We start from the raw sequence: 25,981 nt of genomic DNA, 5'->3' as shown, positions 1-25,981 counted from the left end.
GAATAACGAACATCCCGAACACCCTAATATCCGCACGGATATCAAGTTCGGACGAACACGTTCGCTCATCTCTATTAAAAAAGCATAAAAGTTTTTTCAAATGTGCATTCAGAATAAAGTAAATAGATGGAAATATATATCTTAGCAAAAGTTTGTACGGTATGTTTGGATATATTTGAAATATTACAATTAAAAATGTAAAAAAAAAAAGATTATTTTTTCAAAATTTTCCCAATATTGGCACTTTTAATATATATACACAAATTCTATTGGACTATTTTCACCACCTAAATGAAGTACAATATGTGGCGAAAAAAACAAGATCAGAATCACTTGGATATGCAAAACCTTTACGGACCTATTCTATGTTAAAGTGACACACGTCAGATTTCCAAAATTTGGCCTGGTCATTAAAGCGCAAACAGGCTTGGTCACTAAGGGGTTAATATATTATTTATACTGCTCAGAAAATGAAGTAAAAAATAAAAAGCATGCCAGAATTACAGATTTAGTTAATTTTGTTCTTAGAAAAAATGGAATAAAAAGCTCTCAAAATTTTACATGTTCACAAAAATTAGATAAATAAAAACTGGAGTTCATTCTGCAACAAACAGGCCTTCTAGGGCTCTGGCAATGGCAAAATAAAACAATACAGCTCTTGGAATGTGGCGACACAAAAGCAAACCTTCAAGAAAGAAAATGTTTAAAATGTACAAAAATAGCAAAACATAAAAAAACTGTATACTAGGTATCACCAGAATCATGCTGACTCAGAGAATAATGTTATCATGTTATTTATTCTGCACGCTGAACACCGTAAAAATGGAATCCAAAAAGCAAACGGCAGAATTTCTTTTCTTTCCCCCAATCTCCCTACAATTTTTTTTTACAAAAGTTATGCAATACATTATATATACCCAAAAATGATGCCATCAAAACATACAACTTGTACCGCAAAAAACAAATATGAGGCAGAAACCAATTTACCCCATATTGGGGAAAAAATTCCTTCCAGACTCCATAATGGCAGTCAAAATAATCTCTGGATCAACACTCTTCAGAGAAGGTTCCTTCCAGACCCAAGTCTGGCAGTCGGAAGATCCCTGGATCAGCAACCTTTCTGACTATTTAAAGTCCATGTCCTGTAATATCATAGTGCTCTAAAAAGACGTCTAGTCCCTCTTAAACTCCTCTATCGACTTTGCCATCACCACGTCCTCAGGCAGAGAGTTCCACAGTCTCACTGCTCTTACAGTAAAGAGCTCCCTTCTGTGTTGGTGATAGAACCTTCTTTCCTCTAGACATTGAGAGCGCTCTCTTGTTACCGTTGCAGTCCTGGGTATAAACAGATCATGGGAGAAATTCTTGTATTGTCCCCTCATGTATTTATACATAGTTATTTGGTCGCCCCTTAACCACTTTTTTACCAGGGTGAATAATCCCAACTTTGAGAGCCTCTCTGGGTATTCCAGTCCTCTCATTCTGTTTATTAATTTAGTTGCCCGTCTTTAGACCCCCTCAAGCACTGCAACATCTTTCCTGAGCACATGAGTCCAGAACTGTACATAGTATTCCATGTGGGGCCTGACAAGTGCCTTATATAGTGGAAGCATAATGCTCTTCTCCCTCGCCCCTATACCACTTTTAATGCACCCCAAGTCTTTAATTTGCTTTTGCAGCAGCTGACTGACATTGATTTTCCCCAGTTAAATCTACACTCAAGTAGTATCCCAGGTCTTTTTCAATATAAGTCTTCCTTACCGGTACCCCATCAGTATAAGCTTGCATTCATCAAAGTTGAACTTCATTTGCCTTTTTTCTACCCAAGCTCCCAACTTATCCAAGTCCATTTGCAGCTGTATGTTGTCCTCTGTTGTACTAATAATCTTGTATAATTTCGTATAATTAGCAAATACCGATAATTTACTGTGCAGTCCCTCTATCAGGCCATTGATAAATATATTGAACAGAATGGGACTTAATACTAGCAACGGTGGCCCAATCAGAGTACGAACCATTTATTAGCATCCTCTGCTTTCTACCTCCGAGCCAGTTCTTTACCCAGCTGCATACATTTTCGTCCCAGGACCGAGCTGTCTCATTTTATATATCAGCCTATTATGTGGCGCAGTGTCAAATGATTTAGAAATATACAGATATACAGGATCAATAGACTCTCCAATGTCCAGCCTAAAGCTTACTTTGTTGCAGAAGCTGATCAAATTCGTCTGACATGATTGACCCCTCATGAACCCATGCTGCTAAGGAGTTATACTGTTGTTTTCCTTGAGGTATTCTAGGATGACATCTCTCAGAAACCCCTCAAACATTTTTCCAATTATTGAAGTGAGACTTACCGGCCTGTAGTTACCAGAGACTCTTCTTGACCTCTTTTTGCATATTGGAACCATATTGGCAATGCAATAATCCAGCAGTACAACCTAGTCTTAATAGGGTTCCTAAATGTAAGAAATAGTGGTCTATCTATCACATCACTTAGTTCCCTTAGAACCTCCTGGGTGTATTCCATCTGGGCCCGGTGATTCGTCGACTCTGCACTACCTCCTGCGTTAGGCAGATGATATTTAGTGGGGGGTTCATTTCATCCCCTTGCATCTTGTGTGACATTTTTTTTTCTTTCGTGACTACACTTGAGAAAAAACTATTTAATAGATTCACCTTCTCCTCAATCCAGAGGTGTAACTTGAAGCTCCTGGGCCCCAATGCAAAACATGTAACAGGGCCCCCAACTATAATGCTTTATTCATAGTACTAGGCTCCCTATATGGAGAAGAGAGACCTCATGGGCCCCCTAAGGCTCCTGGGCCTGGGTGCAACCGCATCCCCTGCATTCTCTATAGTTATGCCCCTGCCCCAATCATCTTCTATGATTTCTCCAGTATTATTTGTTAAAGGGCCAGTGCTCTCAGTGCAAATCCTTTTACTGTTTATATAACTGAAAAAGAATTGAAGGTTATTTTTGCTCTATTTAGCAATCAATCTCTCTGCCTCCTCCTTGTCAGTGTTTATCTTTTTCTTACATAGTTTTTTTTTTTCCCAGTATGTTTTTAGTGCTTCACTGCCTTCTTGTTTTAGTAATTTAAACACTTTCTTTTTTCACTTATTGCCCCTCGTAGTCTTGTTTAGCCACATTGGTTTCCTTCTATTCGTAGTTCTTTTATTTTTGAAGGGTATGAACTGCTCACATGAGGTAATTAGGAGGTTTTTTAAATTTCTCCCATTTGTCCTCTGTATTGTTATTGTTGAGGACATTGTCCTATTTAATGTTGCCAAAAGTAATTCTGAGATGTTCAAAGTTAGCTTTGCTAAAGTTTAGTTTTTTGGCTGCTCCCTGATAAGGCTTCCTATTGAATGACAACTGGAAATTAACTATATTGTGATCATTATTTCCCAATTGTCCCTCAATCTGCACCCCCATGATTTTGTCTGGTTTGTTAGTTAATAATAAATCCAGGATGGCGCTCCCTCCAGTTGGCTCCTATACAAGTTAGGTAAGGTAGTTAAATGTTAAATCTTTAAATGTTCTCAAGAACTTATCGCCCTTATGAGATTTGCAGGTTTCGTCTTCCCATATTATATCTAGATAATTAACCCTTTCCAATCCAATTTGCATCTTGGTTTTCCTAGGGGGCCTACTCTTTTTCTGCTGTTATACAACAGCGCTATCTGCTGGCTAAAGCCAGTACTGCATGAGGTGACACGCTGGATAGGCTCCGACAGCGCAGAAGCTGGCAATATACAGTAAGAGAACCCCGACGGACGTCTTCCAACATTGGAGCTCTACAGCCTTAAATCATAATGTCTTTACAAGTCAGACAGTGGATTGGAAAGGGTTAAAATTCCCCATAATAATTACTTTATTGTGGCTTGAAACCTTTTCTATTTGTCTTAGTAATAAGTTTTCAGTTTCTTCTGTTGTTTTTGGTGGCCTATAGAAAACCCCTATCAGGATTTTGTTAGTTTTCCCTTTCTGTATTTCTATCCATAGAGATTCCTCGTTTTCATACCCTACACCTATATCGTCTCGTAGCCTCTGCATTAAGTAAGATTTAACATACAGACATACCCCTCCCTCTTTCCAGTTTCAATGGTCTCTTCTGAAGAGGTTGTCATCCTTTAAGTTCACCGCTCATTGGCATTTTTCATCAAGCCATGTTTCCATTATTCCTACTATATCATAGTTTTCTTCAGACATTCTCGCTTCAAGCTCACCCACTTTACTGATCAGACTTCTTGCATTCATTGCCATACAGTTTATACGGTTGTGGTCATTGTTTGTATTTATTATGCTACTTATGGTCCTATTAGCTGCTCTGTCATCTCTAACTTTACTAACCCCTCTCCCCACTAAACCCCCATTCCCTAATCCCAGAATTCTGTCTACACTGTCTTCCCCCCTATTACTCTTGCCCCCCCCCCCCCGTCTCTAGTTTAAACACTCCTCCAACCTTCTAGCCATCTTCTCCCCCAACACAGCTGCCCCCTCTCCACTGAGTTGTAGCCCGTCTCTACGGTAGAGCCTGTAGCTGACAGGAACCCAAACCCCTTCTTCCTACACCAACTCTGGAGCCACTTGTTTACCTCCCTGAGCTCCCACTGCCTTTCTGGTGTGGCTCGTGGTGCAGGTAGTATTTCTGAGAGAACTACCTTCGAAGTCCTTGCCCTGAGCTTAGATCTTTGATACCTGAAATAATTTTTAAGGGTCCTCCATCAACCTCCGACTTCGTCATTAGTGCCGATGTGTACCATGACTGTTGGATCCTATACAGCCCCTCCTAGTAATCTGTCAACCCGATCCGCGATGTGTTGAACTCAAGCGCCAGGAAGATAACACAAAGTTCGATGATAATTGAGTCCCCCACCACTAGGACATGTTTGACCTGCTCTGCGCTCCTATTCGCCTTTTTACTGGAGCAGACATCCTCCTGGCGGTCAGAGGGCAGGTCGTGCTGTAGCAGTGCTGATCCTGTAGTGGTATCCCCCTCATCTGACAACTCTACAAACTTGTTGGGGTGTGCCAGTTAATGACTAGCCTCCCTGGCTCTTTTCCCTCTACCCCTTTTCCTGTCACCCAGCTAGCTGCTTCCTCATCTTGCTCTCCCGAACTACCATCCACCCCCACATGTACCCCAATGAGTGCCTGCTCATCCTGCACCACCATACTACCATCTACCCCAGCGAGCGCTCAGTGAGCAGCAAAGTCCTTTCCATGGTGCCAATGGATTTCAGTGTTGCAAGTCGCTCATTTAGATCCAGGATCTGGGCTTCCAAATGTGCAATGTGCTTGCATGTCGTACAGAAGTATGCACCCGGATGCTCAAGGACTGCATACATGGCACAAGACATACACAGGATGGCATTGCCAAGCATGGAGCACATTCTACTGGGGATCTACAAATTTACTTAAAGAAGTAACAAAATTCAACTAGATCACACTCCTCGCATGTCTCTGCCCATTCGCGCTCACGTGCCTCCACTCGATCATCCTCACTCACGCGTCACCTCCAGTTTGCCCTCACTCACGTAGCTCTGCTCATTCGTGCTTGCTCACGTGAGTAGAGGTCGCTCTGTTGCAGCATATAACGGTGCTAAAGTGCAATGTAACACAGCCTTTATTCCTCCATTAAAAGCAACGTTTTGATCACACAATGTAATCTTTTTCAAGCGTCTCACGTGTCACCGCCCATTCGCGCTCACCCATGTATCACCGCCCATTTGCCCCACTCACGTATCTCCGTCTGTCTACACTCACTCACGTGTCTCCGCCCATTCATGCCCACTCACATGCTCCCCACTCGTTCACACTCGCTCATGCTCGTTCACACTTACTCACACTGATTTATGTTCCTACCACTTGGTAACACTCAACCACAGAAGCTGGCATTAACCCCTTCAGCAATCTAGACTACAACGTAAACTAACTCTAACTCTCCTATCACCCAAGACCAACAGGAAGTTTTGCAATAACCAACCCTTAAGAACCAGGAAAGCTACCTAGGACCACCAGGGAACCTGCCATTAACCCCTCCACCACTCGAAAGCACCAGAATGGATACCTTAGTTCACCAAGGAACCTGCCATTAACCACTCCACCACTCTAAAAGCACCAGGATGAATACCTTATGTCACCAGGGAAGCTGATATTAACCCCTCTAGCAATCTAGACCACCAGGTAAACTGGAACTAACACTTCTATCACCCTAGACCAATAGGGAGGTATGCAATGACCAACCATAGACAACCAAGAAAGCTACCTAGGATCACCAGTGAACCTGCCATTAGCCCCTCCAGCACTGTTGACTACCAGGTAAGGCACCTTAGACCAACTCGGAAGTTGATATCAACACCCCCACCACTCTACACCAACAGACAAGCCTTATTAAACCTTTGAATGCCTGAGACCACTAGGGAAGATGATATTACACAAATCCCTACCACCTTCTGTTCACCACCTGCTAAGGACTACACTATATGCTAATGCGTGAGCTGATACTATTTGGAGAGGTTCTAAATAGTGCAGTGGGGTTACAAAGCTAAAACTGGAGGATGTTACCAACTGAAGCCTAAGGGCACACTTTACCGACTTTGCCTTTGATAGCAAGTAAATTTCTTCCAACATTGAATATGTAATCAAATTACGGGTGCTAAAAGTACCTTTACACAGGCCGATATTTACCCAAATAATTGCTCAAATGAGCAATAATGGGTGACTGTCGGCCAGTGTACACATGGGCCCTGATAGAGCACTGAGCAAGAGATCGCTCAGTAGTTGCTAGTCGTTCCGTTTTAGCGAGCCAAAACAGAACGACTACTAAGAGACGTCACACTCAATGTAGACCGGAGTCCTCAATCTCTGAATGAAGGCTGGTTCACAGTGAATGGAGGTTGGTGGCCAGAAGAGATCTCTAACTGCTCTGCCTTCATTCTCTGATTGACTATTGCTCCTATGTGAAGGCACGAGAGCAATAGTCGCCAGAACGGCTGTTGGCTGCTTCTGTTCCCAACAGTCTAACTGTATAAAGGTAATTTAAGAGTTTTTTGCACCTAAAGGGGTAGTCTGGGCTGTTTTCAACTGATTACCTATCCTCTGAATAGGCTATTAGTAGTTCATGGATGACTGTCCAGCATAGGGAACCACATCCATCAGCTAATTGTCCAGCCTGCTGTCCAGTGCAACGGGCCGGATGTTGTCATAAGCAGACATTAGTTTCACTAGGAGTGAAGCTGGCGCCCCCACTTCTTGCCCTGTCTGCTGCACTGGATGAAGGGCCGGACAAACAGCTGATGGATGGGGGTCCCAGGCAGCTGACCCCTGTCTATCAACTACCGATGGCCTATCCAGAGCTCATTGGTTGAAAACAACCTGGAATACCCCTTAAACATGTCCAGCTGTTTCCAAAAAGGCTAAATTATAATGGCATGGTCCGTTATAAAGGTACAAGGACGTTACCTGTAACTTCAATTTGCTCCTCAGTGGCAGTTTCCTTTCTTTCATTCTTTAAAATTGCTATTTTTGTACACTTATATTTTCCAGCTGCAGTTTTATCCACTTTCCCGACAAATAAATGCGTCTCGTAATTCACAGGTTTTACAGGTTGACTGTTTTTCAAAAAGGAGACTTTAGCATCGGTTGTATTCATATCAAGTCGACTGTCACAACTTAGGGTCAGGATATCGCCTTCAAACACGTAGCGAGAGACTCTCAGGATAGTAAGATCTGGTGGAAGGAAACATGAAATTAGACTTTTAATGGACTTTATTAATTTTACACAATGGCAAAATATAACTAACTGTAGATGTAAGAGACGCTGTGCCAAAGAAATAAGACCATGAGGAATGATGACATTAAAGTCTCTAGTACACTTGGCCACCAGGGATGCTTTCAATAAGGTCTTTAGTACACTAGACCACCAGTTCTGATGACATTAAAGTCTCTACTACAAAAGACCACCAGGGATGATGACATAAAAGTCTTTAGCACACTAGACCACCAGTAATGATTACATAAAATCTTCTAGTACACTAGACCACCAGGGATAATGCCATTAAAGTCTGTAGTACACTAGACCGTCAGGGATGATGACATTAAAGTCTCTACTACAAAAGATCACCAGGGATGATGACATAAAAGTCTTTAGCACACTACATCACCAGTAATGATGACATAAAAGCTTCTAGTACACTAAACCACCAGGGATGATGCCATTAAAGTCTGTAGTACATTAGACCACCAGGGACGATGACATAAAAGTCTCTAGCACACTAGACCACCAGTAATAGTGACATAAAAGCCTCTAATACACTAGACCACCAGGAATGATGACATTAAAGTGTCTAGTAAACTAGACCACCAGGGATAGATGATGACTAGAGATGAGCGAACGTACTCATCCGAGCTTGATACTCGTTCGAGTATTAGCGTGTTCGAGATGCTCGTTACTCGAGACGAGTACCACGCGATGTTCGAGTTACTTTCACTTTCATCTCTGAGACGTTAGCGCGCTTTTCTGGCCAATAGAAAGACAGGGAAGGCATTACAACTTCCCCCTGCGACGTTCAAGCCCTATACCAGCCCCCTGCAGTGAGTGGCTGGCGAGATCAGGTGTCACCCGAGTATATAAATCGGCCCCTCCCACGGCTCGCCACAGATGCATTCTGACAGAGATCAGGGACAGTGCTGCTGGTGCTGGAGCTGCTATAGGGAGAGCGTTAGGAGTTATTTTAGGCTTCAAGAACCCCAACGGTCCTTCTTAGGGCCACATCTAACCAAGTGCAGTAGTGTGGAGGCTGCTTTTTGCAGTGTTGCACTTTTTTTTTTTTTTGTATATCGGCCGTGCAGAGCATTACGTCCTGCAGTAATTTCACATTGTCCAGGGCCAGTAGTGGTGGTGAGGCAGGGACAGAAGACATATTTATTGAATATAGGCAGTGGGCCTTTCCAAAAACATTTGGGAAAAAAAATCTATTTGGGCTGCCTGTGACCGTCCTCAGTGTACTGGGTCTCTGCTGGGGGTAGTTGTCCTAATTCATACGCAGCCAGCTAGGTGTTACAGCAGGCTTGCACAAAATTCTTTCCTGCCTCTGTGTTGCTTCTTACATCACCGCTGTATTCCTGTCTACAAGTGTACTGGGTCTCTGCTGGGGGTAGTTGTCCTAATTCATACGCAGCCAGCTAAGTGTTACAGCAGGCTTGCGCAAAATTCTTTCCTGCCTCTGTGTTGCCTCTTACATCACCGCTGTATTCCTGTCCACAAGTGTACTGGGTCTCTGCTGGGGGTAGTTGTCCTAATTCATACGCAGCCAGCTAAGTGTTACAGCAGGCTTGCGCAAAATTCTTTCCTGCCTCTGCTGTGCGTTCCGTAAGCGAAGTCAGCCTCCAACCACAGGCCAATAAGCGGCACATTTAATTACAGCATTCTGTTTCTGCACTACTGGTAATACACCATGCTGAGGGGTAGGGGTAGGCCTAGAGGACGTGGACGCGCCCGAGGACGCGGAGGCCCAAGTCAGGGTGTGGGCACAGGCCGAGCTCCTGATCCAGGTGTATCGCAGCCGACTGCTGCGGGATTAGGAGAGAGGCACGTTTCTGGCGTCCCCACATTCATCTCACAATTAATGGGTCCACGCGGTAGACCTTTATTAGAAAATGAGCAGTGTGAGCAGGTCCTGTCGTGGATGGCAGAAAGTGCATCCAGCAATCTATCGACCACCCAGAGTTCTGCGCCGTCCACTGCTGCAACTCTGAATCCTCTGGCTGCTGCTCCTCCTTCCTCCCAGCCTCCTCACTCCATTACAATGACACATTCTGAGGAGCAGGCAGACTCCCAGGAACTGGTCCCGGGCCCCTGCCCAGAATGGCCAGCAATGGTTCCTCTCCCACCGGAGGAGTTTGTCGTGACCGATGCCCAACCTTTGGAAAGTTCCCGGGGTCCGGGGGATGAGGCTGGGGACTTCCGGCAACTGTCTCAAGAGCTTTCAGTGGGTGAGGAGGACGATGACGATGAGACACAGTTGTCTATCACTCAGGTAGTAGTAATTGGAGTAAGTCCGAGGGAGGAGCACACAGAGGATTCGGAGGAAGAGCAGCAGGAGGATGAGGTGACTGACCCCACCTGGTTTGCTACGCCTACTGAGGACAGGTCTTCAGAGGGGGAGGCAAGTGCAGCAGCAGGGCAGGTTGGAAGAGGCAGTGCGGTGGCCAGGGGTAGAGGCAGGGCCAGACTGAATAATCCACCACCTGTTTCCCAAAGCGGCCCCTCGCGCCATGCCACCCTGCAGAGGCCGAGGTGCTCAAAGGTCTGGCAGTTTTTCACTGAGAGTGCAGACGACCGACGAACAGTGGTGTGCAAGCTTTGTCGCGCCAAGATCAGCCGGGGAGCCACCACCACCAGCCTCACCACCACCAGCATGCGCAGACATATGATGGCCTAGCACCCCACAAGGTGGGACGAAGGCCATTCACCGCCTCCGGTTTGCACCGCTGCCTCTCCCCCTGTGCCCCAACCTGCCACTGAGATCCAACCCCCCTCTCAGGACACAGGCACTACCGTCTCCTGGCCTGCACCCACACCCTCACCTCCGCTGTGCTCGGCCCCATCCACCAATGTCTCTCAGCGCACTGTCCAGCCGTAGCTAGCGCAAGTGTTGGAGCGCAAGCGCAAGCGTTAAACGTGCACATAGCCAAATTTATCAGCCTGGAGATGCTGCCGTATAGGGTTGTGGAAACGGAGGCTTTCAAAGGTATGATGGCGGCGGCGGTCCCGCGCTACTCAGTTCCCAGTCGCTACTACTTTTCCCGATGTGCCGTCCCAGCCCTGCACGACCATGTCTCCCGCAACATTGTACGCGCCCTCACCAATGCAGTTACTGCCAAGGTCCACTTAACAACAGACACGTGGACAAGCACAGGCGGGCAGGGCCACTATATCTCCCTGACGGTACATTGGGTGAATTTAGTAGAGGCTGGGACAGAGTCAGAGCCTGGGACCGCTCACGTCCTACCCACCCCCAGAATTGCGGGCCCCAGCTCGGTGGTGGTATCTGCGGCAGTGTATGCTTCCTCCACTAAACCACACTCCTCCTCCTCCTACGCAACCTCTGTCTCGCAATCAAGATGTGTCAGCAGCAGCACGTCGCCAGCAGTCGGTGTCGCGCGGTGTGGCAGCACAGCGGTGGGCAAGCGTCAGCAGGCCGTGCTGAAACTACTCAGCTTAAGAGAGAAGAGGCACACGGCCCACGAACTGCTGAAGGGTCTGACAGAGCAGACCGACCGCTGGCTTGCGCCGCTGAGCCTCCAACCGGGCATGGTCATGTGTGACAACGGCCGTAACCTGGTGGCGGCTCTGCAGCTCGGCAGCCTCACGCACGTACCATGCCTGGCCCACGTCTTTAATTTGGTGGTTCAGCGCTTTCTGAAAAGCTACCCACGCTTGTCAGACCTGCTCGGAAAGGTGCGCCGGCTCTGCGCACATTTCCGCAAGTCCCACACGGATGCTGCCACCCTGCGCACCCTGCAACATCGGTTTCATCTGCCAGTGCTGTGCGACGTGCCCACACGGTGGAACTCTACGCTCCACATGTTGGCCAGGCTCTATGAGCAGCGTAGAGCTATAGTGGAATACCAACTCCAACATGGGCGGCGCAGTGGGAGTCAGCTTCCTCAATTCTTTACAGAAGAGTGGGCCTGGTTGGCAGACATCTGCCAGGTCCTTGGAAACTTTGAGGAGTCTACCCAGATGGTGAGCGGCGATGCTGTAATCATTAGCGTCACCATTCCTCTGCTATGCCTCTTGAGAAGTTCCCTGCAAAGCATAAAGGCAGACGCTTTGCGCTCAGAAACAGAGGCAGGGGAAGACAGTATGTCGCTGGATAGTCAGAGCACCCTCCTGTCTATATCTCAGCGCGTTGAGGAGGAGGATGAGGAGCATGAGGAGGATGAGGAGGATGAGGAGGAGGGGGAAGAGACAGCTTGGCCCACTGCTGAGGGTACCCATGCTGCTTGCCTGTCATCCTTTCAGCGTGTATGGCCTGAGGAGGAGGAGGATCCTGAAAGTGATCTTCCTAGTGAGGACAGCCATGTGTTGCGTACAGGTACCCTGGCACACATGGCTGACTTCATGTTAGGATGCCTTTCTCGTGACCCTCGCGTTACACGCATTCTGGCCACTACGGATTACTGGGTGTACACACTGCTCGAACCACGGTATAAGGAGAACCTTTCCACTCTCATACCCGAAGAGGAAAGGGGTTCGAGAGTGATGCTATACCACAGGACCCTGGCGGACAAACTGATGGTAAAATTCCCATCCTACAGCGCTTGTGGCCGAAGGCACAGTTCCGAGGGCCAGGTAGCAGGGGAGGCGCAGAGATCAGGCAGCATGTACAGCACAGGCAGGGGAACACTCTCTAAGGCCTTTGACAGCTTTCTGGCTCCCCAGCAAGACTGTGTCACCGCTCCCCTGTCAAGGCTGAGTCGGCGGGAGCACTGTAAAAGGATGGTGAGGGAGTACGTAGCTGATCGCACGACCGTCCTCCGTGACGCCTCTGCCCCCTACAACTACTGGGTGTCGAAGCTGGATACGTGGCCTGAACTCGCGCTCTATGCCCTGGAGGTGCTTGCTTGTCCTGCGGCTAGCGTCTTGTCAGAGAGGGTGTTTAGTGCGGCTTCGGGAATCATCACGGATAAGCGTACCCGCCTGTCAACCGACAGTGTCGACAGGCTTACACTCATCAAGATGAAAAAAGCCTGGATTTCCCCAGACTTCTCTTCTCCACCAGCGGACAGCAGCGATACCTAAGCAATAGGTAGGCTGCACCCGCGGATGGAAGCATTGTTCTCTATCACCATCAAAAACGGGGACCTTTTAGCTTCATCAATCTGTGTATAATATTCCTCCTCCTCCTCCTGCTCCTCCTCCTGAAACCTCACGTAATCACGCCGAACGGGCAATTTTTCTTAGGCCCACAAGGCTCAGTCATATAATTTTTGTAAACAATTTTTATACGTTTCAATGCTCATTAAAGCGTTGAAACTTTCACCTCAACCAATTTTTATTTTAACTGGGCTGCCTCCAGGCCTAGTTACCAATTAAGCCACATTAACCAAAGCGATTAATGGGTTTCACCTGCCCTCTTGGTTGGGCATGGGCAATTTTTCTGACGTACATTAGTACTGTTGGTACACCAATTTTTTGGGGCCCTCGCCTACAGTGTAATCCAATTAATTTTTTGCCCACCTGCATTAAAGCTGACGTTACATCAGCTGTGATGGGCAATGCAATGGGATATATTTATGTACCGCCGGTGGCTTCCTGGTACCCACCCATGCTGTGGGTCCACAGGGAGTTGTAACTGCATGTGTCCACTTCTAAAGAACCCCAGTCTGACTGGGGCATGCAGTGTGGGCCGAAGCCCACCTGCATTTAATCGGACGTTACCTCAGCTGTGATGGGCACTGTAATGGGATACATTTATGTACAGCCGGTGGGTTCCAGGGAGCCACCCATGCTGTGGGTGCACACGGAATTCCCATTGCGGAGTTGTACCTGCCTGTAACTATTTATAAAAAAACCCGGTCTGACTGGGGCATGCAGACACCTTGACAGAATGAATAGTGTGTGGCACATAGGTTCCCCATTGCTATGCCCACGTGTGCAGCTCCTGATGGAGGTGGCACAGGATTGGATTTCTCATTGCTTCTGTACAGCATTGTGGGCTATCGCCCCACCCCTTTTAAAGAGGGTCGCTGCCTAGCCGTGCCAACCCTCTGCAGTGTGTGCCTGCGGTTCCTCCTCATGGCAGACGCACTTCTAAATAGACATGAGGGTGGTGTGGCATGAGTGCAGCTGAAGGCTGCGCAGGGACACTTTGGTGTGCGCTGTGGACACTGCGTCGTGCGGGGGGGGTTAGGCAGCATGTAACCCAGGAGAAGTGGCAGCGGAGTGTCATGCAGGCAGTGATTGTGCTTTGTTGGAGGTAGTGTGGTGCTTAGCTAAGGTATGCATTGCTAATGAGGGCTTTTCAGAAGTAAAAGTTGTTGGGAGGGGGGGGGGCACTCTTGCCGCTATTGTGGCTTAATAGTGGGACCTGGGAACTTGAGATGCAGCCCAACATGTAGCCCCTCGCCTGCCCCATCCGTTGCTGTGTCGTTCCCATGACTTTCTTGAATTGCCCAGATTTTCACAAATGAAAACCTTAGCGAGCATCGGCGATATACAAAAATGCTCGGGTCGCCCATTGACTTCAATGGGGTTCGTTACTCGAAACGAACCCTCGAGCATCGCGATAATTTCGTCCCGAGTAACGAGCACCCGAGCATTTTGGTGCTCGCTCATCTCTAATGATGACATTAAAGTCTCTAGTACACTAGACCACCAGGGATGATGACATAAAATTATCTAGCACACTAGACCACCAGGAACGATGACATTAATGCCTCTAGTACACTAGACCACAAGGGATCCTACATCTTTCTAGGATTTTTGCTGTCAACTTAAAAAGACATGAATGCATATCTTAGTGGTGATTACCAAGTGAGGCAGGTCACCACTAAAGGTGTAACGACCAAGTGTAGCAGGTCACCACCACAGTGTGCATTGTCATCTCCAACCTAATGCTCTCCTGTGTGTGTGAGCTGAAGCCTTCCAAGAAGCTGAGTACTATTTACTAAAATAAACACCTTTTGTCATTGTACCTGTGTGTGTCCTGTAATTGCTGCCATTCCTGTACCACATTGCATCACACTCTCCATAATCCTAAACCATAAAGGAAGCTGTATGAAACAACCCATTTTCTCCAGGCTATCGTGTATGCTTTCAGTAACCTGGCTTAGACCACCAGAAAAGCTATGCTAGCCCACGAAGGAAGTTGACATTCACCCCTCCAATGCTCTAGATCAGCAAGGAAGTTGACATTAACTCTTCCACCACTCTAGACCATCAAGGAAGCTGGACATATCTCTTATTTCTACAGTTTAAACCTAGTTGCCTCTGACTGTCTAGTGAATTTCACAGGTCAAAAGGTCCACAGTATTCAGGTTTATCCATCTTGATGTTGTTCACAGTGAAGTACAGTTGATATATAGGCTAGAACTATTACACATCCGAGTGACTTACCTGTTATAACATGAGGTCGAATATACTCACTAATATCACTGGTGCCAGTCTGGCACTGGTAGTTTGCTCGATCGTACAACTGAATGGAGTTTATAGTAAAGTTTTGACTATTTATATCCATTTTTATGTTATTTCGGTACCAAGTATATGTTTGATTCTCTTGCACTTTATATGGCACAAGACAGGAGATAGTCAGTGTCTCATTGTAGAACATGGTTCTCCAGTCAGGTGTGAAGGACACCACCGGCTGGTTGGTGCGTACATCTATGACAGGAGACAAGACATTAACATTATCACAAGCTACAAACATTATAATAGTTCTATCTATCTATCTATCTATCTATCTATCTATCTATCTATCTATCTATCTATCTATCTATCTATCTATCTATCTATCTATCTATCATTGCTTGCTTGTTATTGGCTCACCTGGGTTTTCAGGGTCTGCAGCTGAAAAACAAGAGAAAAAAAATATTAAAGCCATGTACAATGAATGTCATTGATTCACAAAAAATGTTCTAATTCTCCTTTCCCATCTTTCAGTACAGAAGCAAAACATTTTGACTCTTCTACTACTTCTACTACTCCTCAGTCGTACATTACTAATGTAAAGTCCATGCCATAAAAAGTAAATGAACCTCACACACTACTACCCATTTCTCAGCAATGAATATTAAAATAACATTTAGGCAAAATGAACTCACCTAAAGCAGGTAGAAAAGTCGCTGCATGAAAAAACAGAAGACAAAATGTCAGGGAAGGAAACAACTATATTATGTGTCACTATATTGCTTTATTATATATACTATATTATTATATATATTCTGCTTTATTAATTAAAAATATATGTTATTCTTGTAGGTAAAATGTAGTAAATGATGACAGACAGATAAATAATTCTGTAGACAAATCTCAGGGGTGGTAAGCACTCAATTCCATGCACACTCACTGTTCAATCAATCCCTCCCCTAGAAGTTGTTGGAATCGGATGAAACTTATCTCTGTGTGATTGTAACGTTGTTATAAGTAAGTGATTATAATATCAGAGCAAAAGCATCCTTTATTGTGGAGAACTGACCCTTAGGGCTCCCACCCACTTGCGTTAGCAATTTGCGTTTTTTTTTAAGCGCTGCGATAGAGCGCTAAAACTTTCTAGTTTGAAACGAATGAGTTGTAATGTGGCTATGTGCAGTTGCGTTTTTTTCTCGCAGCGCGGTTGCGTTTTTTTATCGCTTGCGACTGCCCTATATTAGTGCGATGTCCTATTTTTCCCTCACCCATACAAGTCAATGGTCGCCGTAAAATCGCATTGCACATCACAGATTTGCATGCGCTGCTGTATAATTAAGTTTAAAGTGTCAAAAATGCTGCGATAAAAAACGCAGGACAGTCACAATACATAGAGCTTTGCGATGCGAGTTTAGTGGGAGAAAAATCACAGCGCAATCACACAAAAATCGCACGTTGGCAACTCTGATATCTCAGTGATTTTAAAAACGCACTATTACCCTCGCAAGTGGGTGGGAGCACTTAGGCCTAATTCCTACGGACAGATTTCCACCGCATTTCACGCCGCATGCGCACCGACATGGGATGCGGGAAATCGGGCAGCGGATCCGGAGGTGACTATGGGTTCTCTGGGGAAGGGGGGGGGGGGGGCGCCGTGATGGACTCCGCTGCAGAATTACGCTTGTGGAGCCTGTCATGGCCATGGGCACTAGGCCTTTGTAGGGAGGCTCTAGTACCCTATTGTACCGTCTTTAGCTTGTATACAAGATGTGATACAGGCTGGCATGAAGGCTCTAGTACCCTGTTGTACCACCTCTAGCTTGGATACAAGATGTGATACGAGCGGGCATGGAGGCTCTAGTACCCTATTGTACCGTCTCTAGCTTGGATGCAAGATGTGATACAGGCAGGCATGAAGGCTCTAGTACCCTGTTGTACCGCCTCTAGCTTGAATACAAGATGTGATACAGAAGGGCATGGAGACTCTAGTATCCTGTTGTACTGCCTCTAGCTTGGATACAAGATGAGATACGGAAGGGCATGGTGACTCTAGTACCCTGTTGTACTGCTTCTAGCTTCGATACAAGATGGGATATGGGTGGGCAAGGAGGCTCTTGTACCCTGTTGTATCGCGTCTAGCTTGGATACAAGATGGGATACGGGTGGGCAAGGAGGCTCTAGTACCCTGTTGTACTGCCCCTAGCTTTGATTGAAGATGTGATATGGGCAGGCATGGAGGCTCTAGTATTCTGTTGTACTGCCTCTAGCTTTGATACAAGATGTGTAACGGGCAGGCATGGAGGCTCTAGTACCCTGTTGTATCGCCTCTAGCTTGGATACAAGATGGGATATGGGTAGGCAAGGAGGCTCTAGTATCCTGTTGTATTGCCTCTAGCTTGGATAAAAGATGGGATATGGGTGAGCAAGGAGGCTTTAGTACCCTGTTGTATCGCCTCTAGCTTGGATAAAAGATGGGGTATGGGTGGGCAAGGAGGCTCTAGTACCCTGTTGTACTGCCTCTAGCTTGAACACAAGATGTGATACTTTCTGGCATGGAGGCTCCAATACCCTCTTGTACCATCATTTGCTTAGATACAAGATGTGATACAGGTAGACATGGTGGCTCTAGTACCATGTTGTTCCACCTCTAGCTTGGATACAAGGTTCGATACAGGTAGACATGGAGGCTCTAGTGTCCTGTTGTACTGCCTCTAGCTTGGATACAAGATGTGATACGGTTGGGCATGGAGGCTCTAGTACCCTGTTGTACGGCATCTAACTTGGATACAGGGTGTGGTACAGCCAGGCATGGAGGCTCTAGTACCCCATTGCACTGCTTCTAGCTTGCATACAAGATGTGTTACGGGGGGGCATGGAGGTTCTAGTACCCTGTTGTACCGCCTCTAGCTTGGATGCAAGATGTGACATGAAAGACCATTTAGACTCTAGTACCCTGTTGTACCGCCTCTAGCTTGGATACAAAATGTGATGCTGTCTGCTATTGAGGCTGTAGTACCCTGTTGTACCGCCACTTGCTTGGATACAAGATGTGATACAGGTGGACATGGAGGCTCCAATACCCTGTTGTACTGCTTCTAGCTTTGATACAAGATATGATACAGTGGGCATTGAAGCTCTAGTACCCTGTTTTAATCGCTCTAGCGTGGATACAAGATGTGATACAACCGGACATGGAGGCTCTAGTACCCTGTTGCACTGCCTCTAGCTTGGATACAATATGTGATACAGATGGGCATGGAGGCTCTAGTGCCCTGTTGTACTGCCTCTAGCTTGGATACAAGATGTGATAAAGGTGGGCATGGAGGCTCTAGTGCCCTGTTGTACCGCCTCTAGCTCGGATACAAGATGTCATACAGGGGCATGGAGGCTCTAGTATCCTGTTGTACTGCCCCTAGCGTGGATACAAGATGTGATACGGACAGCCATGGAGGCTCTAGTACCTTGTTGCACTGCCTCTAGCTTGGATACATGATGTGATATGGGCAGGCATGGAGGCTCTAGTACCCTGTTGTATCTCCTCTAGCTTGGATACAAGATGGGATATAGGTGGGCAAGGACGCTCTAGTAGCCTGTTGTACCGCCTCTAGCTTGAACACAAGATATGATACTGTCTGGCATGGACGCTCTAGTACCCTCTTGTACCATCACTTGCTTAGATACAAGATGTAATACAGGTGGACATGGAGGCTCTAGTACCATGTTGTTCCACCTCTAGCTTGGATACATGGTTCGATACAGGTAGACATGGAGGCTCTAGTGTCCTGTTGTACTGCCTCTAGCTTGGATACAAGATATGATACAGTTGGGCATGGAGGCTCTAGTACCCTGTTGTACGGCATCTAAGTTGGATACAGGGTGTGATACAGCCAGGCATGGAGGCTCTAGTACCCCATTGTACTGCTTCTAGCTTTCATACAAGATGTGATACGGGTGGGCATGGAGGTTCTTGTACCCTGTTGTACCGCCTCTAGCTCGGATACAAGATGTCATACAGGGGCATGGAGGCTCTAGTATCCTGTTGTACTGCCCCTAGCGTGGATACAAGATGTGATACGGACAGCCATGGAGGCTCTAGTACCTTATTGCACTGCCTCTAGCTTGGATACATGATGTGATAAGGGTAGGCATGGAGGCTCTAGTATCCTGTTGTACAGCCTCTCGCTTGGATACAAGATGTGACACAGGTTGGCATTGAGGCTCTAATACACTATTGTACTGACTCTAGCTTGGATACAAGATATGATACGGGCAGACATGGAGGCTCTAGTACCTTGTTGTACTGCCTCTAGCTTGGATACATGATGTGATACGGGTAGGCATGGAGGCTCTAGTACACTGTTGTACTGACTCTAGCTTGGATACAAGATATGATACGGGCAGACATGGAGGCTCTAGTACCCCGTTGTACTGCCTCTATCTTTGATACAAGACGTGATACTGTTGGTCATGAAGGCTCTGGTACCCTGTTGCACCGCCTTTAGCTTGGATACAAGATGGGATACAGAAGGGCATGGAGCCTCTAGTACCCTGTTGTATCGCCTTGAGCTTGGACACAAGATGTGATACAGGTAGTCATGGAGGCTCTAGTGCCCTGTTGTACCACCTCTAGCTTGGATACAAGATGTGATATCGGTGGGCATAGAGGCTCTAGTACACTATTGTACTTCCTCTAGCTTTGATACAAAATGTGATACGGTTGGGCATGAAGGCTATACTATCCTGCTGTGCCACCTCTAGCTTGGATACAACATTTGATATGGGTGAGGCCTGAAGGCTCTAGTACCCTGTTATACCACCTTGAGTTTGGATACAAGATGTGATATGGGTGGGCATGAAGCCTCTAGTACCCTGTTGTATCGCCACTAGCTTGGATACAAGATGTGATACGGGTGGACATGGAGGCTCTAGTACCCTGCGGACCGCCTCTAGCTTGTATACAAGATGTGATACGGTTGGGCATGGAAGCTCTAGTACCCTGTTGTACCGCCCCCAGCTTAGATACAAGATGTGATATGGGTGGCCCATTCAAAAATCACACTTTTGGTGTCTTCAGAAAAATTGCGACTTTTTGGACTTTCGTGTCAGGCTTTTTCAAAACGTGGGAGAGGCTTAGCATTAAGGCTCCCACATAATTACGTTTTTTTTTTAATGCTGCCATATCTCTGAGGGTTTTTTTTAACACGAATGTCAATGGGACTTTCTAATTTTAAAAATGCATTGTGCTTTGCGATTTTTGTTCAATGCCTTTTTAACATTAAAAAAGTCCCGTTGACATTTGCGTTAAAAAAAAGCAACTGTGTCGGAGCCCTTAGCGAGCGCGGCTGCACATGGCCCTTAACATTTACTATAATTTACAACAGAAACTTCTGTAAATTATAGCTGACGCCTGTGACAGCTCGTAGCTGGTGTAACTGTCCATCTGGCACAGGGAGGTGCCACCAAATGTGACTAAGTTATTAGGAGTTGCACTTAGCCTGGCACATAGTTCACTTCGATAACATATGAAACGCCAATCTAAGTAAACGTAAGAATAAATGACTTCACATACACAAAATCAAAAAATAAATTACATCAAATGCACAAAATAAAAGATATGAAGTAGAAAATGCGCAAGAAGATGTGCTGGAGCTGCTCTATTCTAATCATATGTATATGGTATGTACTAGCAGACCCCATGACAATCATACTATAACTATGTTTAGCACTACAAACCAGCATTAATGTAGAATCCCCTCATACTCACGGGCCAGCATATACAGCAGCAGGGCTGACATGGCATCTGGGATTATCTTTGGCAGAATGGATGTTTTTTCTACTTTGGAAAAAGCAAGTGATAAAACTAAATTTGCGCTTCCTGGGGGGCGGAGTGATGGTTCCGGGATTTCTGGACACAAAGCTGTTTCAGCATCTTGTTACCGAGTTCTCACGTGAGTTGTGGGAAGGATTTATGATGTATTGTACAATATTAGTGATATTGTGTATAAATATTCACCCCCAGCACTTCTGTATTAATGGTTGAAGTTGCAGGGTGGATATTATTTCCTATTAAAGTTGAAGTTCTGATAATTGTCCTACGACGTCTTACCTGGTGCTGCACTGTGTAGCATCTGGGGGTCAGTCCTCGCTGGTGTTGTACTGTGTAGCATTTGGGGTCAGTCCTCGCTGGTGCTGTACTATGTAGCATCTGGGGGTCAGTCCTGGCTGGTGCTGCACTATGTAGCATTTGGGGTCAGTCCTCGCTGGTGCTGTACTATGTAGCATCTGGGGGTCAGTCCTGGCTGGTGCTGCACTATGTAGCATCTGGGGGTCAATCTTCGCTGGTGCTGTACTGTGTAGCATCTGAGGGTCAGTCCTAGCTGGTGCTGTACTGTGTAGTATCTGGGGGTCATTCCTAGCTGGTGCTGTACTGTGTAGCATCTGGGGGTCAGTCCTCGCTGGTGTTGTACTGTGTAGCATCTGGAGGTCAGTCCTAGTTGGTGCTGTACTGTGCAGCATCTGGGGGTCTGTCCTCGCTGGTGTTCTACTGTGTAGCATCTGAGGGTCAGTCCTGGCTGGTGCTGTACTGTGCAGCATCTGGAGGTCAGTCCTAGCTGGTGCTGTACTGTGTAGCATTTGGGGGTCAGTTCTAGTTGGTGCTGTACTGTGTAGCATCTGGAGGTCAGTCCTAGTTGGTGCTGTACTGTGCAGCATCTGGGGGTCTGTCCTCGCTGGTGTTCTACTGTGTAGCATCTGAGGGTCAGTCCTGGCTGGTGCTGTACTGTGCAGCATCTGGAGGTCAGTCCTAGCTGGTGCTGTACTGTGTAGCATCTGGGGGTCAGTCCTGGCTGGTGCTGCATTGTCTAGCATCTAGGGGTCAGTCCTAGCTGGTGCTGTATTGTGTAGTATCTGGGGGTCAGTCCTAGCTGGTGCTGCATTGTGTAGCATCTGGCGGTCAGTCCTTGCTGGTATTGTACAGTGTGGCATCTGGGGGTCATTCCTAGCTGGTGCTGTACCATGTAGCATCTGGGGGTCAGTCCTAGATGGTGCGGGTACTGTGTAGCATATGGAGGTCAGTCCTAGCTGGTGCTGTACTGTGTAGCATTTGGGGTCAGTCCTAGCTGGTGCTGTACTGTGTAGCATCTGGTGGTCAGTCCTAGCTGGTGCTGTACTGTGTAGCATCTGGGGATGAGTCCTAGCTGATGCTGTATTGTGTAGCATTTGGGGGTTAGTCCTAGCTGGTGCTGCATTGTGTAGCATCTGGGGGTCAGTCCTAGATGGTGCTGCACTGTGTAGCATCTGGGGGTCAGTCCTAGCTGGTGCTGTACCGTGTAGCATCTGGGGTTCAGTTCTAGTTGGTGCTGTACTGTGTAGCATTTGGGGGTCAGTCCTAGCTTGTGCTGTACTGTGTAGCATCTGGGGATGAGTCCTAGCTGGGGCTGTATTGTGTAGTATCTGGGGGTCAGTCCTAGATGGTGCTGCACTGTGTAGCATCTGGGGGTCAGTCCTAGTTGGTGCTGTACTGTGTAGCTTCTGGGGGTCAGTCCTAGCTGGTGCTGTACTGTGTAGCATTTGGGCTCAGTTCTAGATGGTGCTGTATTGTGTAGCATCTGGGGGTCAGTCCTAGTTGGTCCTGTACTGTGTAGCATCTGGCGATCAGTCCTAGCTGGTGCTGAATTGTGTAGCATCTGGGGGTCAGTCCTAGTTGGTCCTGTACTATGTAGCATCTGGAGGTCAGTCCTAGCTGGTTCTGCACTCTGTAGCATCTGGAGGTCAGTCCTAGCTGGTTCTGCACTCTGTAGCATCTGGAGGTCATTCCTAGCTGGTTCTGCACTCTGTAGAATCTGGAGGTCAGTCCTAGCTGGTTCTGCACTCTGTAGCATCTGGAGGTCAGTTCTAGTTGGTCCTGTACTATGTAGCATCTGGAGGTCAGTCCTAGCTGGTTCTGCACTCTGTAGCATCTGGAGGTCAGTCCTAGCTGGTTCTGCACTCTGTAGCATCTGGAGGTCAGTCCTAGTTGGTCCTGTACTATGTAGCATCTGGAGGTCAGTCCTAGCTGGTTCTGCACTCTGTAGCATCTGGAGGTCAGTCCTAGCTGGTGCTGTACTGTGTAGCATCTGGGGGTCAGTCCTAGTTGGTCCTGTACTATGTAGCATCTGGAGGTCAGTCCTAGCTGGTTCTGCACTCTGTAGCATCTGGAGGTCAGTCCTAGCTGGTTCTGCACTCTGTAGCATCTGGAGGTCAGCCCTGGCTGGTTCTGTACTGTATAGCATTTGGGGGTTAGTGGTATATACAGTGCTTCGCAGTATATACAGTGCTCGCAGTCCAATCTGTACATGACACTGGAAAGTTCTCTTGTTTCCATATGTGAGGTAAGAAACTGCAGACTGACAACATTTTGTCCTTATCGATGATTTCCTTTTCCTGTTTGTCCGCTCAGCGATGGAGCTGAATTTTCTATTTCCAAGAAGAACTTTTGTCTACAGAGTAAAATGATGAGCAAGCAAAGCAGAAGTGAAATACAGGCTGCTGGTCCCAGGTATGTTATTATATCAGTGATGTCATCAGCAGGGGGTGGGCTGAGTATAGGAGCAAGGGCGTACAAAGAATGCATGGGGCTGTATAGAAAAACTCAAAATTTGCCCCCCTCTAAAAATGTATCATACTAGATATACCAGTGCGTTGTGTGTGTGTGCATATATATATATATTAGAAGATATACCCATGCGTTGCACTGTGATTTTATGAATAGCAGTCCTGGAATATACAAAGTGAGCTAAAACAATGAGCCCAGTACCGCACTCTTATGGAAGTCATCCAAAATAAAAAGCTGTTGCCCATAGCAACCAATCACAGCGCAGCTTTTATTTTACCTCAGAAGTATAAGAAATTAATGCTGAACTGTGATTAGTTGCTGTTGGCAATAAAAATTACAGGGGAAGTCAGTGAGTTTTCAATTTTTTTTATTACATCAGTTGTCTGTGTAATATCTTACTGCATGAGGGGGAGGTTGTCTGTGTAATATATTAGTATATGAGGAGGAGGTCGTCTGTGTAATATCTTACTGCATGAGAAGGAGGTCGTCTGTGTAATATATTAGTATATGAGGAGGAGGTCGTCTGTGTAATAACTTACTGCATGAGGAGGAGGTCGTCTGTGTAATGTATTGGTATATGAGGAGGAGGTCGTCTGTGTAATATCTTACTGCATGAGAAGGAGGTCGTCTGTGTAATATATTAGTTTATGAGGAGAGGTCATCTGTGTAATATCTTACTGCATGAGGGGGAGGTTGTCTGTGTAATATATTAGTATATGAGGAGGAGGTCGTCTGTGTAATATCTTACCGCATGAGGAGGAGGTCATCTGTGTAATATATTGGTATATGAGGAGGTAGACTATGTAATATATTGGTATATGAGGAGGAGGTCATCTGTGTAATATTAGTATTTGAGGAGGAGGAAGTTGTCGCTGTAAGATATTATTATCTGAGGAGCAGGAGGTCTGTGTAATACTGGCGTAATTAAAAATCAAAAACACACCGACTTCCCCTGTAATTTTTGTTGGCAATAGCAACCAATCACAGCTAGGCTTTTATACTGCTGAAGTAAAACAAAAGCTATGCTGTAATTGGTTTCTATGGGCAACACAGATTTCCTTTTGGACAGCTTTCATAAGAGTGGGTGCTGGGCTCATTTCTGTATGGTACATAGTGGCTTAGCGCTAGTCGGAAGCTGTGTGGTAGTGGGAGCAGAGGAGGAGGTTGTCTGTGTAAGATATTATCTGAGGAACAGGAGGTCTGTGTAATATATTAGTATTTGAGCTTATACCAGCTGTACATATATAATTATATACAGGAGATACCCAGGTTAACCCAGCATGCTGCATATCAATACATATAGTACATCCCTCCCCTTTATAAAGTGATGCTGATGTATACTGGATATGTCCTGTACATAATTATATGTACAGCTGATATAATGTATATCACCTAAACATACAAGATTACATGCACTACATGGTACTTACCTCGTTGTAGTGCATTTACATCCTGATCCCCACACATTGCACACACAACTCCGCTACATCCATCCTGATCCCCAGACATCACACACACAGCTCTGCTACATCCATCCTCATCCCCAGACATCACAAACACAGCTCTGCTACATCCATCCTGATCCCCAGACATCTCACACACAGCCCTGCTACATCCATCCTGACCCCCAGACATCACACTGATAGCTCCACTCCATCCATCCTGTCTCCCAGACATCACACACACAGCTACACTACATCCATCCTGATCCCCAGACATCACACACACAGCTCTACTCCATCCACCCTGATCCCCACACATCACACACACAGCTCTGCTACATCCATCCTGATCCCCACACATCACACACACAGCTCCACGACATCCATCCTGACCCCACACATCACACACACAACTCCACTACATGCATCCTGATCCCCACACACACAGCTCCACGAGATCCATCCTGATCCCCACATCACACACACAGCTCTGCTACATCCATCCTTATCCCCACACATCACACACAGCTCTACTACAACTATCCTGATCCCTAGACATCACACACACAGCTCGCCTACATCTATTCTGATCCCCAGACATCACACACACAGTTCGGCTACATCCATCCTGATCCCCACATATCACACACACAGCTCCCCTACATCCATCCTGATCCCCACAGCTCTACTCACTCACTCAATCAATCCATGCATTCATCCTGACCCCCACAGCTCCACTCACTCACTCCATCCATCCTGACCCCCACAGCTCCAACACACACACACAGAACACAGCAGAGTCC

General features: G+C 46.5%; 2 protein-coding genes across 2 annotated transcripts in view; one reads left to right on the top strand and one right to left on the bottom strand.

Annotated features, from left to right (window-relative positions):
• LOC136633177 (Fc receptor-like protein 5) overlaps window positions 1-21,000 on the bottom strand; it is an 81,596-nt gene extending 60,596 nt beyond the window's left edge. Inside the window, exons 1-5 of the mRNA XM_066608710.1 lie at window positions 20,908-21,000; window positions 15,839-15,859; window positions 15,564-15,584; window positions 15,135-15,398; window positions 7,472-7,738 (exon numbers count right to left, since the gene is read on the bottom strand). Of these exons, the coding sequence (XP_066464807.1) occupies window positions 7,472-7,738; window positions 15,135-15,398; window positions 15,564-15,584; window positions 15,839-15,859; window positions 20,908-20,938 (604 nt within the window). The 5' untranslated portion in view covers window positions 20,939-21,000. The remainder of the gene's footprint in view (window positions 1-7,471; window positions 7,739-15,134; window positions 15,399-15,563; window positions 15,585-15,838; window positions 15,860-20,907) is intronic.
• A 2,596-nt stretch (window positions 21,001-23,596) lies between these two features.
• LOC136631590 (uncharacterized) overlaps window positions 23,597-25,981 on the top strand; it is a 36,097-nt gene continuing 33,712 nt past the window's right edge. The window contains exon 1 of the mRNA XM_066605874.1: window positions 23,597-23,679. The gene's annotated coding sequence lies outside the window, so the exon portion shown is untranslated. The remainder of the gene's footprint in view (window positions 23,680-25,981) is intronic.

This window comes from Eleutherodactylus coqui, chromosome 6 (assembly GCF_035609145.1).
Source record: "Eleutherodactylus coqui strain aEleCoq1 chromosome 6, aEleCoq1.hap1, whole genome shotgun sequence".
Taxonomy (NCBI): domain Eukaryota; kingdom Metazoa; phylum Chordata; class Amphibia; order Anura; family Eleutherodactylidae; genus Eleutherodactylus; species Eleutherodactylus coqui.
Note: the sequence above shows the minus strand (reverse complement) of the source record. Positions and strands in the feature narration are given on the sequence as shown.